The sequence below is a fragment of the Oncorhynchus kisutch genome, linkage group LG23 (genome assembly GCF_002021735.2).
Source record: "Oncorhynchus kisutch isolate 150728-3 linkage group LG23, Okis_V2, whole genome shotgun sequence".
Taxonomy (NCBI): domain Eukaryota; kingdom Metazoa; phylum Chordata; class Actinopteri; order Salmoniformes; family Salmonidae; genus Oncorhynchus; species Oncorhynchus kisutch.
The window spans coordinates 36,305,448-36,321,980 of NC_034196.2; the positions used below are offsets into that span (position 1 = coordinate 36,305,448).

General features: G+C 42.5%; 1 protein-coding gene across 1 annotated transcript; it reads left to right on the forward strand.

The window, feature by feature from the left end:
• Positions 1-5,028: 5,028 nt before the first annotated feature.
• On the forward strand, positions 5,029-11,544 carry zgc:55461 (beta-tubulin family protein). The gene is made up of 4 exons (XM_020457846.2): positions 5,029-7,574; positions 7,843-7,951; positions 10,064-10,174; positions 10,334-11,544. Exons 1-4 carry the CDS (start codon positions 7,518-7,520, stop codon positions 11,392-11,394), a joined length of 1,338 nt encoding a protein of 445 aa, XP_020313435.1. The 5' UTR covers positions 5,029-7,517; the 3' UTR covers positions 11,395-11,544.
• Positions 11,545-16,533: the final 4,989 nt, after the last annotated feature.

Consider the following 16,533-nt stretch of genomic DNA (forward strand, 5'->3'; position numbering starts at 1 on the left):
ATCTAACAATTTCACAACAACTACCTTATACACACACGTGTAAAGGAATGAATAAGAATATGTACATAAAGATATATGAATGAGCGATGGCCCGAACGGCATAGGCAAGATGCAGTAGATGGTATAGACATATGAGATGAGTAATGTAGGGTATGTAAACATTATATAAAGTGGCATTGGTTAAAGTGGCTAGTGATACAGTTATTACATAAATGTTTCATTATTAAAGTTGCTAGAGATGAGTCAGTATGTTGGCAGCAGCCACTCAATGTTAGTGATGGCTGTTTTAACAGTCTGATGGCCTTGAGATAGAAGCTGTTTTTCAGTCTCTCGGTCCCCGCTTTGATGCACCTGTACTGACCTCGCCTTCTGGATGGTAGCGGGGTGAACAGGCAGTGGCTCGGGTGGTTGTTGTCCTTGATGATCTTTTTGGCCTTCCTGTGACATCGGGTGGTGTAGGTGTCCTGGAGGGCAGGTAGTTTGCCCCCGGTGATGCGTTGTGCAGACCTCACTACCCTCTGGAGAGCCTTACAGCTGTAGGCGGAGCAGTTGCCGTACCAGGCGGTGATACAGCCTGACAGGATGCTCTCGATTGTGCATCTGTAAAAGTTTGTGAGTGTTTTTGGTGACAAGCCAAATTTCTTCAGCCTCCTGAGGTTGAAGAGGCGCTGCTACGCCTTCTTCACAACGCTGTCTGTGTGGGTGGACCATTTCTGTTTGTCCGTGATGTGTACGCCGAGGAACTTAAATCTTTCCACCTTCTCCACTACTGTCCCGTCGATGTGGATAGGGGGCTGCTCCCTCTGTTGTTTCCTGAAGCAGAGGGAGCAGCCCCCTATCCACATCAACGGGACAACAATCCTACCCTTATCGGATGAGTTGACAACAACCCTACCCATATCAGATGAGATGACAACAACCTACCCATATCAGATGAGATGACAACAACCCTACCCATATCAGATAAGTTGACAACAGTGGAGGCTGCTGAGGGGAGGACGGCTTATTATAATAGCTCGAATAGAGTCAATGGAATGGTATCAACCACATGGAAACCACATGTTTGACACCATTGCATTGACTCCATTCCAGCCATTTTTATGAGCTTTCCTCCCCTCTGCAGCCTCCACTGGTTGACAACAACCTACCCATATCAGATGAGTTGACAACAACCTACCCATATCAGATGAGTTGAAGACAACCTACCCATATCAGATGAGTTGAAGACAACCTACCCATATCAGATGAGTTGACAACAACCTACCCATATCAGATGAGTTGAAGACAACCTACCCATATCAGATGAGTTGACAACAACCTACCCATATCAGATGAGTTGAAGACAACCTACCCATATCAGATGAGTTGACAACAACCTACCCATATCAGATGAGTTGACAACAACCTACCCATATCAGATGAGTTGATAACAACCTACCCATATCAGATGAGTTGACAACAACCCTACCTATATCAGATGAGTTGACAACAACCTACCCATATCAGATGAGTTGAAGACAACCTACCCATATCAGATGAGTTGAAGACAACCTACCCATATCAGATGAGTTGACAACAACCTACCCATATCAGATGAGTTGAAGACAACCTACCCATATCAGATGAGTTGACAACAACCTACCCATATCAGATGAGTTGAAGACAACCTACCCATATCAGATGAGTTGACAACAACCTACCCATATCAGATGAGTTGACAACAACCTACCCATATCAGATGAGTTGATAACAACCTACCCATATCAGATGAGTTGACAACAACCCTACCTATATCAGATGAGTTGACAACAACCTACCCATATCAGATGAGTTGACAACAACCCTACCTATATCAGATGAGTTGATGACAACTTACCCATATCAGATGAGTTGACAACAACCCTACCTATATCAGATGAGTTGACAACAACCCTACCTATATCAGATGAGTTGACAACAACCCTACCCATATCAGATGAGTTGACAACAACCTACCCATATCAGATGAGTTGATAACAACCTACCCATATCAGATGAGTTGATAACAACCTACCCTTATCAGATGAGTTGACAACAACCCTACCCATATCAGATGAGTTGATAACAACCCTACCCATATCAGATGAGTTGACAACAACCCTACCCATATCAGATGAGTTGATAACAACCCTACCCATATCAGATGAGTTGATAACAACCCTACCCATATCAGATGAGTTGATAACAACCCTACCCATATCAGATGAGTTGATAACAACCTACCCATATCAGATGAGTTGATAACAACCTACCCATATCAGATGAGTTGACAAGTTCACTTCTATCCAAGCATGCGAACATGTGGCATATAATGCCTTCAATTACTTTATTACCTCTTGCCAGGACAGGTTTCTCTTCCCTTCTTTCATCTGATGCTGTGATGCGCCTGCTCAGGTCTCCTCCGCACCTGCTCTCCCTCACACACACACACAAATACGCACACACCCATCTCATGTTAGCTCTGAATAATGTAAGTGCTGCCTCACACTATGCTTCTGCCTTGAGGGGAAACCAAATGACACAGCAGAACCGACATGTACAACACAGCACTGGGACCTCCGGGGGTTGCCTAGGGGATCTCTCTGCGTTGACAATTAGCTCGCCAGCTAATAGTGGTATGGATTCTTAGCTCAATAAAACTGTGTTGGGGAAAGAGGGGATTGTCTGAAGGGGTGGTTCAGGTTCTAGTCATTGTGATAGTAAGGGATTCTATTTAAATGTCTTCAACTTTTTCACCGCTACAAGTACTTTACAGCAGTGGTTCCTAACCTTTTTCGGTTACTGTACCACCAACTGAATTTTGCTCTGCCCGGTGTATCCCTGAAGTACGCCCTCAAGTCCATTCTACCAGTAGGCCTATGTTCTCATGAGTCTTCTCAAGTACCCTCTGTGCATAGGCCAAGTACCCCTGGTTGGGAACCACTGATTTACATTGTGTGGGGCACTCACCCCATCCACCTCCAATGTGTATAGCAGCCAACTTGGTGATTAGCAGCCATTTTGTACTAGAGTGCTCAGCAGTTGTCCGGTAGTCCAGTATCTGGGATAATTATTTGCTTAGAAATCACTAGTGCACCAGTACTCCAACAAGGGTTGTCGATGAAAGTCTCAGGCCAGTGAAATGTGAAGTATGCCACACTAAATAGTAATCACTTTCAGGGAGGTCCTCCTTATGTAGTATTGTACTGGATACGGTTTAAAGTACTTTGAGACTTAAGTACAAAGAGTTATATACTTAATGTATTATTATTCAACTCCTAGTGGGTCGAAGGCCCTTCAAACCTCTCTATAACATTTTAAAGTGCTTTATAAAGGCAGTATTGTTCTCACCAATGAAATGAGGTACCCATACATACGGTGTGAAGATTAATATAGAAGGTACAGTCCTGTTGCAGTCTTGCCAAAATGTTCTACCACCACAACATTCAGTAGTGAGTTTTAAGCCAAGCTACTGAATTCAACTGTGGTCATATCACTGACCTTCTGTAGAGGTGAATGTATTTATTTACTCATGATAAAAACCCAGGTAAAATATGGGTTAAACATCAATAAAAAGTGGTGACTCAAAGGAAGTCTGGTTAAATGAGGACAATAGAAACATCCTGGGATAGAAACAAAGGACGGCAAGTCAATTTTCCCATGTCCTCCTTTTGGAAAATGTTCTCCTCCGCCCCTGTAAAGTGCTTTTACTGTGGGCATTCTGGAGCTGCATCAAATCAAATCAAATCAAATTTATTTATATAGCCCTTCGTACATCAGCTGATATCTCAAAGTGCTGTACAGAAACCCAGCCTAAAACCCCAAACAGCAAGCAATGCAGGTGTAGAAGCACGGTGGCTAGGAAAAACTCCCTAGAAAGGCCAATACCTAGGAAGAAACCTAGAGAGGAACCAGGCTATGTGGGGTGGCCAGTCCTCTTCTGGCTGTGCCGGGTGGAGATTATAACAGAACATGGTCAAGATGTTCAATGTTCATAAATGACCAGCATGGTCGAATAATAATAAGGCAGAACAGTTGAAACTAGAGCAGCAGCACAGTCAGGTGGAAGTTGAAACTGGAGCAGCAGCATGGCCAGGTAGACTGGGGACAGCAAGGAGTCATCATGTCAGGTAGTCCTGGGGCATGGTCCTAGGGCTCAGGTCAGTTGAAACTGGAACAGCAGCATGGCCAGGTGGACTGGGGACAGCAAGGAGTCATCATGTCAGGTAGTCCTGGGGCATGGTCCTAGGGCTCAGGTCCTCCGAGAGAGAGAAAGAAAGAGAGAAGGAGAGAATTAGAGAACGCACACTTAGATTCACACAGGACACCGAATAGGACAGGAGAAGTACTCCAGATATAACAAACTGACCCCAGCCCCCCGACACATAAACTACTGCAGCATAAATACTGGAGGCTGAGACAGGAGGGGTCAGGAGACACTGTGGCCCCATCCGAGGACACCCCCGGACAGGGCCAAACAGGAAGGATATAACCCCACCCACTTTGCCAAAGCACAGCCCCCACACCACTAGAGGGATATCTTCAACCACCAACTTACCATCCTGAGAAAAGGCTGAGTATAGCCCACAAAGATCTCCGCCACGGCACAACCCAAGGGGGGGGGGCGCCAACCCAGACAGGATGACCACAACAGTGAATCAACCCACTCAGGTGACGCACCCCCTCCAGGGACGGCATGAGAGAGCCCCAGCAAGCCAGTGACTCAGCCCATGTAATAGGGTTAGAGGCAGAGAATCCCAGTGGAAAGAGGGGAACCGGCCAGGCAGAGACAGCAAGGGCGGTTCGTTGCTCCAGAGCCTTTCCGTTCACCTTCCCACCCCTGGGCCAGACTACACTCAATCATATGACCCACTGAAGAGATGAGTCTTCAGTAAAGACTTAAAGGTTGAGACCGAGTTTGCGTCTCTGACATGGGTAGGCAGACCGTTCCATAAAAATGGAGCTCTATAGGAGAAAGCCCTGCCTCCAGCTGTTTGCTTAGAAATTCTAGGGACAATTAGGAGGCCTGCGTCTTGTGACCGTAGCGTACGTATAGGTATGTACGGCAGGACCAAATCAGAGAGATAGGTAGGAGCAAGCCCATGTAATGCTTTGTAGGTTAGCAGTAAAACCTTGAAATCAGCCCTTGCTTTGACAGGAAGCCAGTGTAGAGAGGCTAGCACTGGAGTAATATGATCAAATTTTTTGGTTCTAGTCAGGATTCTAGCAGCCGTATTTAGCACTAACTGAAGTTTATTTAGTGCTTTATCCGGGTAGCCGGAAAATAGAGCATTGCAGTAGTCTAACCTAGAAGTGACAAAAGCATGGATTAATTTTTCTGCATCATTTTTGGACAGAAAGTTTCTGATTTTTGCAATGTTACGTAGATGGAAAAAAGCTGTCCTCGAAATGGTCTTGATATGTTCTTCAAAAGAGAGATCAGGGTCCAGAGTAACGCCGAGGTCCTTCACAGTTTTATTTGAGACGACTGTACAACCATTAAGATTAATTGTCAGATTCAACAGAAGATCTCTTTGTTTCTTGGGACCTAGAACAAGCATCTCTGTTTTGTCCGAGTTTAATAGTAGAAAGTTTGCAGCCATCCACTTCCTTATGTCTGAAACACATGCTTCTAGCGAGGGCATCACAATGGTCAATCCCTGCACTCCTTGTTAGCATAGCCTTGGTCATACAGGTGTCTTGTTAATTGAAAGTAAATACCTATAGGAAGAAGAGAAATGTGAGATGGTCAAGCATCGCTAATACTAGGCAGGCAGCAGGTAGCCTGCAGGTAGCTGCATCACTAGGCAGGTAGCCTAGTGGTTAGAGCGTTGGGCCAGTAACTGAAAGGATGCTGGATCGAAACCCTGAGCTGACAATTTAAAAATATGTTGTTCTTCCCCTGAACAAGGCAGTTAACCCACTGTTCCTAGGCCGTCATTGCAAATAAGAATTTGTTCTTAACTGACTTGCCTAGTTAAATAAAGGTAAAATACAAAAATAATGGGGTACTTTAGCTGTATTGTAGTTCATTCATATCCACAGGAAATCTCCATTGCTTGAATTACAAATGTATATCTAATAAACTTGATGTGTCTGAGTTGCATACAAATTACTTAAACATTTATAGAGTGTGGGCATAGAAAATCATTCTCCAGTGAAACTAAACTACCTTGATGATTCATAGTTTATTTGGAAAGTTGTTGTAAAAAGTCAAGAACTTCAATACTGCATGTCAAGTTATTATGCCGGGTGGACTCTGTCCAAAGTCAACGCACAACCTCCTCCAAAGCTGTCATCACCATGACTATCACCATGGTCGCCATCAGTTGTCTCCAAACAAAACAAATACTTCATAGCCTAAATCACATTCCACTGGATATTGGGACAGCATTGGCCTCAGGAACCCTCAGTTATTTCCCAAGGATGAACATTTTAGTCATGTTTTGTTAATCTAATGTTTTCCAGGTCTACTATTAGCGATATATTGCCATTGTGTTATTCACATCTCTCTCTATCTCTCTCAATGGCAGCAAAGTGCTTTGAGGGTGTTAACTTGATGCAGCCTGTACGCAATGTTTTGAGAATGATAGAAAATAACTGGTCTTAAAACTACTAGGGAAATTCTGATATGAAATAAAACAACTGCATATTACAAATAAAATGTATGATTATTATTATATATGCAAGTGGACTTGAATGTTTTTTCAATCATTATTGTTGCTCTTCTTATTTCATCAATGCAGGCACTAATGTCAATAAGTTTAGCCTATTTTTTTTATTTTTTTTATTTTTTTTTATAGCCCCTTTACTATTTTTTACTTCACAATGTATTTGCAGGTAATACAAAGATAATATCTGGCACAATTTAAATGTCATTCCAGTCATAAATTATATTTTCTTTTCCAACATATCCCATGATGAATTGCTATGACCTTCTTATAGTTTTATACCTAGCGAGCATTAGTTTCATGTAATGCATTGTTTCAAAAATGAAGAAATGGAGGCAGCCTTATCAATCTTTTAACATGTTTTACATGAAAATGTAAATCTTGAGTGCTGTTTGGTTACATTTTGTGTGTAGCAATAAACCTTGTTGGCCAGCTTCGCATTCAATGATACCACCTGCAAGCTTTCCTAGTTACAAAGAATACAAAAGTATCCCCAAAATCCACGAACATAAAGAGATTATCTCTTTATGTTCCTAGCCCAAAGTGTCCCAGCGACTCTCCAATGTTTCCATTTCTGTAACCATTGACAACAGGTTACTATATCGTGAGAGCCAATCAAAACTAGGAATCAACTTTTATTATCCAATGAAATAGAGTTGTACTATGATTGACGGGTGTTTAAACCAATAGTATTCATAATCTTCCGTTGCCACTGATTATAAATCAGTCCTCCGATTTTGAATTGCGTGTACTTCTTTCTTGTTTCAGAGTGTATCCGACAGCGGCAGTTATACTTCACCTGTTAAAAAAAAAAAAAAAACGCTCAAAATGAGGGAAATTGTGCATTTGCAGGCTGGTCAGTGCGGTAACCAAATTGGAGCAAAGGTTGGTTCAACTTTCCAGACTATTTCACCCTTCATTAAAGCTCAGTAACGTAGCCCTGCCTTGCATTGTCTGTAATTTATCTATCTAATGTTAGTTCTAAATAAATGATCTAGGTAGGCTACTACTATTAGGCTACATACGCACGTTTTCTGTATTGTAATTGCTCTGTATTTGATTAATTCCCTGCAAATTGCTTCGCTGGCATATCTTTTGGGATGGTTATGGGATGTGAGTTGGAGCTAACACCTGTTCCATTTCTTTCCTCTAGTTCTGGGAAGTGATTAGTGACGAACATGGCATCGACCCCACTGGCACATATCATGGGGACAGTGACCTTCAGCTGGAGAGAATTAATGTGTATTACAATGAAGCCACGGGTAGGTCCTCTATTAGCCTGCTAGTTCTATATATTCTCTAGTCATTTAAACAAAATAGCGTTGTAGTGCTGCTAGATCACATTTTTTTCTATTTGAGAATAGGGGCCTACACGAAGCTGGTAAAAATATTTTTGGAAAATGTATTCTGATAAATAATGAATATATTATACTGTAATGAAACAGGCAGGGGGCAGGTCTCGAACCCGCGACCTTCTAGCCCGAAGTCTAGCGCGCAATCGACCGTGTTGCAAAATCATGCTCAAGCGGTAGAGTCGATATCTGTACTTATAAATCCAGGGTCGTTATATTACTAAATTACCACAAAAATACCCAAAACTAGGCCGCGTATGGGAACACGCTGGATGGCGATCTCTTTCCTGGTCCAACTTCGAAGCGCTCTGCGCACACTTTGAGCGGACCAAATCCCACCTAATAACAACTTCACAGACAGAACTACGAGGGGTTGTCCTCAACAGCTTGTTATGGACTTGGGACTCATGTACGACGCTGTCCGAGTGTCTTGTAAGATCGCAAAATGATTAGTAGGCCTATTTTCAGTGGTACTACTTAATTAAGTAGTTTTTTGGGGGTATCTGTACTTTACTTTACTATTTATATTTTTCACAACTTTTACTTCACTACATTTCTCTGAGAAAATGATGTACTTTTTACTCCATACATTTTCCCTGACACCCAAAAGTACTTGTTACATTTTGAATGCTTAGCAGGACAGGAAAATGGTTCAATTTGTGCACATATTACATTTTATTTGTCACATACACATGGTTAGCAGATGTTAATGGAGTATAGTGAAATGCTTGTGCTTCTAGTTCTGACACTGCAGTAATATCTAACAACTACCTACTAATACACACGGTTAAAGGGGTGAATGAGAATATGTAAGTATATGGATGAGCGAATGCCGAGCCGCATAGGCAAGGGGCAATAGATGATATAAAATACAGTATATATGAGTAACGTAAGATATGTAAACATTATTAAAGTGGTATTATTTAGAGTGCATTGTATAAAGTGACTATTGATCCATTTTATTAGTGGCAGGTGATTAGGTCTCAATGTAGACCGCAGCTTCTGAGTTAGTGATTGCTGTTTAGCAGTCTGATGGCCTTGAGAGAGAGCTGTTTTTCAGTCTCTCGGTCTGTACTGACCTCGCCTTCTGGATGTTAGCGTTGTGAACAGTCAGTGGCTCGGGTGGTTGATGTCCTTGATCTTTTTGGCCTTCCTGTGACATCGGGTGCTGTAGGTGTCATGGAGGGAAGGTAGTTTGACCCCAGTGATGCGTTGTGCAGACTGCACCACCATCCTCTGGAGAGCCTATCAAGAGAACATCCTTGGTCATCCCTACTGCCTCTGATCTGGTGGACCTATCTGGCGGAATTATATCTTAGTGTTGCAGTGTACCCCTGGCACACTGCAAAGAAAGAAAAAGAACAAGAAAATGAGGCTCTGGTTTGCTTAATATAATACATTTTAAATTATTTATACTTTTGATATTTAAGATATTTTAGCAATTACATTTACTTTTGATACTTAAAAACAAAATACTTTTAGACTCTTACTCAAGTAGTATTTAACTGGGTGTCTTAATTTTTTTGTGTGTGTGTATATATATATATATATATATATATATATTTTTTTTTTTCCTTATTTAGGAAAACCATTTTCAGCACCAGTAAGCCCCTGCATTAATCTGGCCCTGCCTATGCTTTGATTGAAACAAAATACAAGGGTAATAGTTTAATACCATATACTCTAATTTGCTCACGAAACAGTAATTCAAGAAGATCTAATCGCATATTCCTATTAAACTATTTGAGATCAAATGATTAGCATGCAGATGCCGTTTGGACATTTCCCCAGTAAAACGTGAATAATTATAAATAATTTTATGCATATTCAATAATATTAAATCTGTCGGTACAAACGTTGAGAAATTATGATGATTTAAAAAAAACGTTGATTATAATCGCACACCCGCACGTAACACCACTGGTTGAACTTGATTAGAAAATTAGTGACCAATGCATTTGGTGGTGGTTCATGGTTTCGTGGGCAATGCAATGCCTCAAACGTTTCTCTTTTGCTTTGCAGGAGGCAAGTATGTCCCCCGTGCGGTGTTAGTGGACTTGGAGCCTGGTACAATGGACTCTGTGAGGTCGGGTCCCTTTGGACAGATCTTCCGACCAGACAACTTCGTCTTCGGTGAGCCCTGGCTTTCTGCTTTTGAGAATGATATTTGATCCAACAACTTGTATTCATGAATACAACGTTCTAAGGAAGAGGCGTCTTAATATTGCTACAATGGATATTGTATTAATTTGGGGCATTAATTTGGGGCATTACTATTTTGTTTGTCTGCAGGCCAAAGTGGCGCTGGAAACAACTGGGCCAAGGGCCACTACACAGAGGGAGCAGAGCTGGTGGACTCTGTTTTGGATGTGGTGAGGAAAGAGGCAGAGAGCTGTGACTGTCTACAGGGTTTCCAGCTCACCCACTCCCTGGGTGGGGGCACAGGCTCGGGCATGGGCACCCTGCTCATCAGCAAAATCCGCGAGGAGTACCCCGATCGTATTATGAACACGTTCAGTGTAGTGCCCTCGCCCAAAGTATCAGACACTGTGGTGGAGCCCTACAATGCCACCCTGTCAGTCCACCAGCTAGTAGAGAACACCGACGAGACCTACTGTATTGACAACGAGGCTCTGTATGACATCTGCTTCCGTACCCTTAAACTTACCACGCCCACCTATGGCGACCTCAACCACCTGGTGTCAGCCACCATGAGCGGGGTCACCACTTGCTTGCGCTTCCCTGGCCAGCTCAACGCTGACCTCCGTAAACTGGCTGTCAACATGGTGCCCTTCCCCCGTCTCCACTTCTTCATGCCGGGCTTCGCCCCCCTGACCAGCAGGGGGAGCCAGCAGTACAGGGCCCTCACTGTGCCCGAGCTCACCCAGCAGATGTTCGATGCCAAGAACATGATGGCAGCTTGCGACCCACGTCACGGCCGTTACCTCACCGTAGCTGCAGTGTTCAGGGGCCGCATGTCCATGAAGGAGGTGGATGAGCAGATGCTGAACGTCCAGAACAAGAACAGCAGCTACTTTGTCGAATGGATCCCCAACAACGTCAAGACCGCTGTCTGCGACATTCCTCCCCGCGGCCTCAAGATGGCCGCCACCTTCATCGGCAACAGCACGGCCATCCAGGAGCTGTTTAAGCGCATCTCCGAGCAGTTCACCGCCATGTTCCGTCGTAAGGCCTTTCTCCATTGGTACACCGGGGAGGGTATGGACGAGATGGAGTTCACTGAGGCTGAGAGCAACATGAATGACCTGGTGTCTGAGTACCAGCAGTACCAGGACGCCACCGCTGAGGAGGAGGGAGAGTTTGAGGAGGAAGGAGAGGAGGAGCTGGCGTAAAGATGTGTCATGTGTACTTACTTCACATGCCTTACTGACATTTTTCGGTGTCCTGTTTGTCTTGTCTGTCCCTTTTCACTGTGGCCTTCTCAAGCTGTCAAATTCCAACTTTTGAACCAAATCTCTATTAAAGGCATAACTTTGATAGCATTTTGTCTCCTGTACTCTTAAGTCAATCCATCTCAGTGTTCAAATCAATTATACAACACACTTTAGGTACAATCATTGCAAATGGTCCACTTCCACATACAAATGTGATTTAAGGTTGTAAAGGGCTAAAACCATAGAATGAGTCACCTGCAAAAAATATTTGACTGAGTCTTGAAACATTTTGTGATTTAATTTGGAGGGTGGATTTTAGCTCATTTATGCATAACTTTTTTTAAAATATGGAATTGTTACCACTTGTAAGCCTTCATATTTATTCAACAGTCAAACTAGTATCAAACCTAGTATTTGTTTCCAGGTATTTTGCCAACTGCTTTTTATCTGTCCAAGCATAGAGGAAGACATGGCTGAAAAGAAAAACCATATTTAATTTCAGAATAGTTTAAAGTTGGGTTTGGTTTAAGGTTAGTGTCAGTTTTAGGTTGTTCCCCTGCTTTATTTATTTAACCTTTAACTAGGCAAGCCAGTTAAGAACAAATTCTTATTTACAATGATGGCCTACCAAAAGGCAAAAAGCCTATGGGGAATTAAAAATATAGGACAAAACCCACATGACATAAAGAGAGACCTAAGACAACTTGGTAGGAACAACACATGATAACACAGCATGGCAGCAACACCACATAACCTGGTATAAACACAATATGGTAGCAGCACAAAACATGGTACAAACATTATTGGGCACAGACAACAGCACAAAGGCAAGAAGGTAGAGTGCCACGTTATCGACTGTCAGACTGACGGATTGGTGGAGTTCGTTTTGCATGGCCCAGTGCCCCGAGTGGATGGAGATTTCTCTTATAGACCAATGGAATAGTCTAAAATGCGCAAACTCCGCCCACCTGGGGCACCAGGCCACGTTGAACGAGCTCGACCATTGCTATAACATATGTGGTTAGATAAGTAAAATACCTATCCAGCCGTTGTAAGATCTGGCATGCGTCAGCCACGCCTGGGCAGAGGAACGTGCCCCAAGATTTTGGATAGTTTCCCCATGCTCCGACGTTGCACGCAATAACCAATGCTTGCGTGCCATTTCATCGACTGACAGGTTGCTGTATAACATATGTGGTTACCTGATACTTAAAATTCCCATCCATGCGTTGTAAGATCTGGCATGTGTCAGCAAATGGACTGGGGTAAGAAACTCCCTTGCTCTAGCATACCAATCCAAGGCCTTATCAATCATTGCGGTAGGGTTAGCAAGTGCACATTTCTATGAGAAGAGTAGAGAATTGGACTGCAGCAGCCCCAAAGAAGTGTAGAGACCACATCCAGCAGATGGCGCCATCACAATGTCGAACTACTCCAGACAAGAATGTGAATAATGAAGACATTGAATAGAATAGCATCTCTCCTAAAGTTTAATTGACTAAAGTTTCATTCTTATGATTGGGCTGCTTATAATCAGTTTTATTTTCTTTATTTTCTGCATATCCTTCTGCCTTCAAACGTCTACCTATTCAGCCTCAGCTTTCTAAATCAAATCACATGATATTGGTCACTACAGGGATGTAAATTACTTAAGTAAAAATACTTGAAAGTCGTTTTTTTTGGTATCTGTACTTTACTATTTATATTTTCGACAACTTTATACTTTTACTTCACTGCATTCCTAACGAAAATGATGTACTTTTTACTCCATAGATTTTCCCTGACACCCAAAAGTGCTTGTTACATTTTGAATGCTTAGCAGGACAGGAAAATGGTCTAATCCACACACTTATCAGGAGAACATCCCTGGTCATTCCTACTGCCTCTGATCTGGTGGACTCACTAAACACATGCTTGGTTTGTAAATTATATTATGTGCCCCTAGCTATCCGTAATTTAAAAAAGAAGAAAATTGTGCCGTCTGGTTTGCTTAAGGAATTTGAAATGATTTATACTTTTACTTTTGATACTTAAGTATATTTAAAACCAAATACTTTTACTCAAGTAATAGTGACTGGGTGACTCACATTTAGTTGAGTCCTTTTCTATTAAGGTATCTTTACTTTCACTCAAGTATGACAATTGGGAACTTTTTCCACCACTGGTCACATACACATATTTAGCAGATGTTATTGCGGGTGCAGCGAAATGCTTGTGTTCCTAGCTCCAACAGTGCAGTTGTATCTAACAATTCACAACAATACACACAAATTGAAAAGTAAAAGAATGGAATGAAGAAATATTAGAATGAGCAATGTCGGCGTGGCATTGACTAAATGCAGTAGAATAGAATACAGTATATACAGTTGAAGCCGGAAGTTTACATACACTTTAGGTTGGAGCTAATAAAACTCGTTTTTCAACCACTCCACAAATTTCTTGTTAACAAACTATAGTTTTAGTAAGTCGGTTAAGACATCTACTTTGTGCATGACACAAAATGACACAAGTCCTTTTTCCAACAATTGTTAACAGACAGATTATTTCACATATAATTCACTGTATCAAAATTCCAGTGGGTCAGAAGTTTACATGCACTAAGCTGACTGTGCCTTTAAACAGCTTGGAAAATTCCAGAAAATGATGTCTTGGCTTTAGAAGCTTCTGATAGGCTAATTGACATCATGAGTCAATTGGAGGTGTACCTGTGGATGTGTTTCAAGGCCTACCTTCAAACTCAGTGCCTCTTTGCTTGACATCATGGGAAAATCAAAATAAATCAGCCAAGACTTCAGAAAAAGAATTGTAGACCTCCACAAGTCTGGTTCATCCTTGGGAGCAATTTCCAAATGCTTGAAGGTACCACGTTCATCTGTACAAACAATAGTACGCAAGTATAAACACCATGCAGCTGTCATACCGCTCAGGAAGGAGACGCGTTCTGTCTCCTAGAGATGAACGTACTTTGGTGCGAAAAGTGAAAATCAATACCAGAACAACAGCAAAGGACCTTGTGAAGATGCTGGAGGAAACAGGTGCAAAGGTATCTATATCCACAGTAAAACGAGTCCTATATCGACATAACCTGAAAGGCCGCTCAGCAAGGAAGAAGCCACTGTTCCAAAACCGCCATAAAAAAAGTCAGACTACGGTTTGCAACTGCACGTCTGCACATTTTGGAAAAGCATTCCAAGTGAAGCTGGTTGAGAGAAAGCTTTGCACACTCTTGGCAATCATCAAGGCAAAGGGTGGCTACTTTACAAATATAAATATATTTTTGAAGTCTTCACTATTATTCTACAATGTAGAAAATAGTAAAAATAAAGAAAAACCCTGGAATGAGTAGGTGTGTCCAAACTTTTGACTGGTACTGTATGTAAGATCCCATAGCTGACAGTGCATGTCAGAGCAAAAACCAAGCCATGAGGTTGAAGGAATTGTCTATAGAGCTCAGAGAAACGATTGTGTCGAAGCACAGATCTGGGGAAGGGTACCAAAAAATGTCTACAGCATTGAAGGTCCCCAAGAACACAGTGGCCTCCATCATTATTAAATGGAAGAAGTTTGGAACCACCAAGGCTCTTCCTAGAGCTGGCTGCCCGGTCAAACTGAGCAATGGGGGAGAAGGGCCTCGGTCAGGGAGGTGACCAAGATCCCGATGGTCACTCTGACAGAGCTCCAGAGTTCCTCTGTGGAGATGGGAGAACCTTCCAGAAGGACAACCATCTTTGCAGCACTCCACCAATCAGGCCTTTATGGTAGAGTGGCTAGACGGAAACCAGTCCTCAGTAAAAGACACATGACAACCCGCTTGGAGGTTGCCAAAGGCACACAAAGGACTCTTAGACCACGAGAAACTAGATTCTCTGGTCTGATGAAACCAAGATTGAATTCTTTGACATGAATGCCAAGCGTCACATCTAGAGGAAACCTGTCACCATCCCTACGGTGAAGCATGGTGGTGGCAGAATCATGCTGTGGGGATGTTTTTCAGCGGCAGATATTGGGAGACTATTCAGGATTGAGGAAAAGATGAATGGAGCAAAGTACAGAGAGATCCTTGATGAAAACCTGCTCCAGAGCGCTCAGGGCCATCGACTGGGGCGAAGGTTCACCTTCCAACAGGACAACGACCCTAAGCACACAGCCAAGACAACATTGGAGTGGCTTCGGGACAAGTCTCTGAACGTCCTTGATTGGCCCAGCCAGAACCCTGACTAGAACACAATCGAACATCTCTGGAGACCTGAAAATAGCTGTGCAGCGACGCTCCCCATCCAACCCGACAGAGCTTGAGAAGAACGTGAGAAACTCCCCAAATACAGGTGTGCCAAGCTTGTAGCATCATACCCAAGAAGACTCTAGGCTGTAATCGCTACCAAATGGGCTTTAACAAAGTACTGAGTAAAGGGTCTGAATACTTATGTGAATGTGATATAAGTTTTTTACATTTTTAATAAATGTGCAAAAATGTCTAAAAACCTGTTTTTCCTTTGTCATTATGCGGTATTGTGTGTAGATTGATGGGGGGGGGAAATATGTTTTAATTCATTTTAGAATAAGGCTGCAATGGAACTAAATGTGGAAAAGTCTAGGGGTCTGAATACTTCCGAATGCACTGTATGCAGTGTTTACTGTGAATGCAGTCTCCGCAAACGCGGGAACATTGTCCTTCAATTTCAATCTCGCTTTAGTGCTGAACTGTCGCGATACAGATCGAATTGAGCCCTTAGTCTCTGTTGTTGAAGCTGAAGTCACCTTCTCACTGGAAAAAAAGCAACAGATACTCTTTAAAAACATTTTTATGATGTGCGGTCATGCCTTGAGCATGTTTCGATGACACACTGTTCAATACAATGACCATCACATTGTAATACTTAATGAGACACATCCCTGACAAGTTCTTCCAAAATCTTTCTTCTGCATCACAACAAACCAGTAATTTCCCTTTATAAAATATCCAACATGCAATGATGGTTCATGCATGGTAACTGCAGAAATGGTAGCCTTGGTACCAGGCTATGTTTGTACCATCATTCCACTGCTTGCCACTCCTTTGGCACACAAGGAGCTGAAATGACACAGATTTGGGATCAG

What these genes read in the sequence shown, in the direction of transcription:
- zgc:55461 (XM_020457846.2), top strand. Translation starts at nt 7,518, where the DNA reads ATGAGGGAAATTGTGCATTTGCAGGCTGGTCAGTGCGGTAACCAAATT. An exon ending in GTAACCAAATTGGAGCAAAG is followed by an intron (nt 7,575 to 7,842) that starts GTTGGTTCAACT and finishes TCTTTCCTCTAG; the next exon opens with TTCTGGGAAGTGATTAGTGA. An exon ending in GTATTACAATGAAGCCACGG is followed by an intron (nt 7,952 to 10,063) that starts GTAGGTCCTCTA and finishes TTTGCTTTGCAG; the next exon opens with GAGGCAAGTATGTCCCCCGT.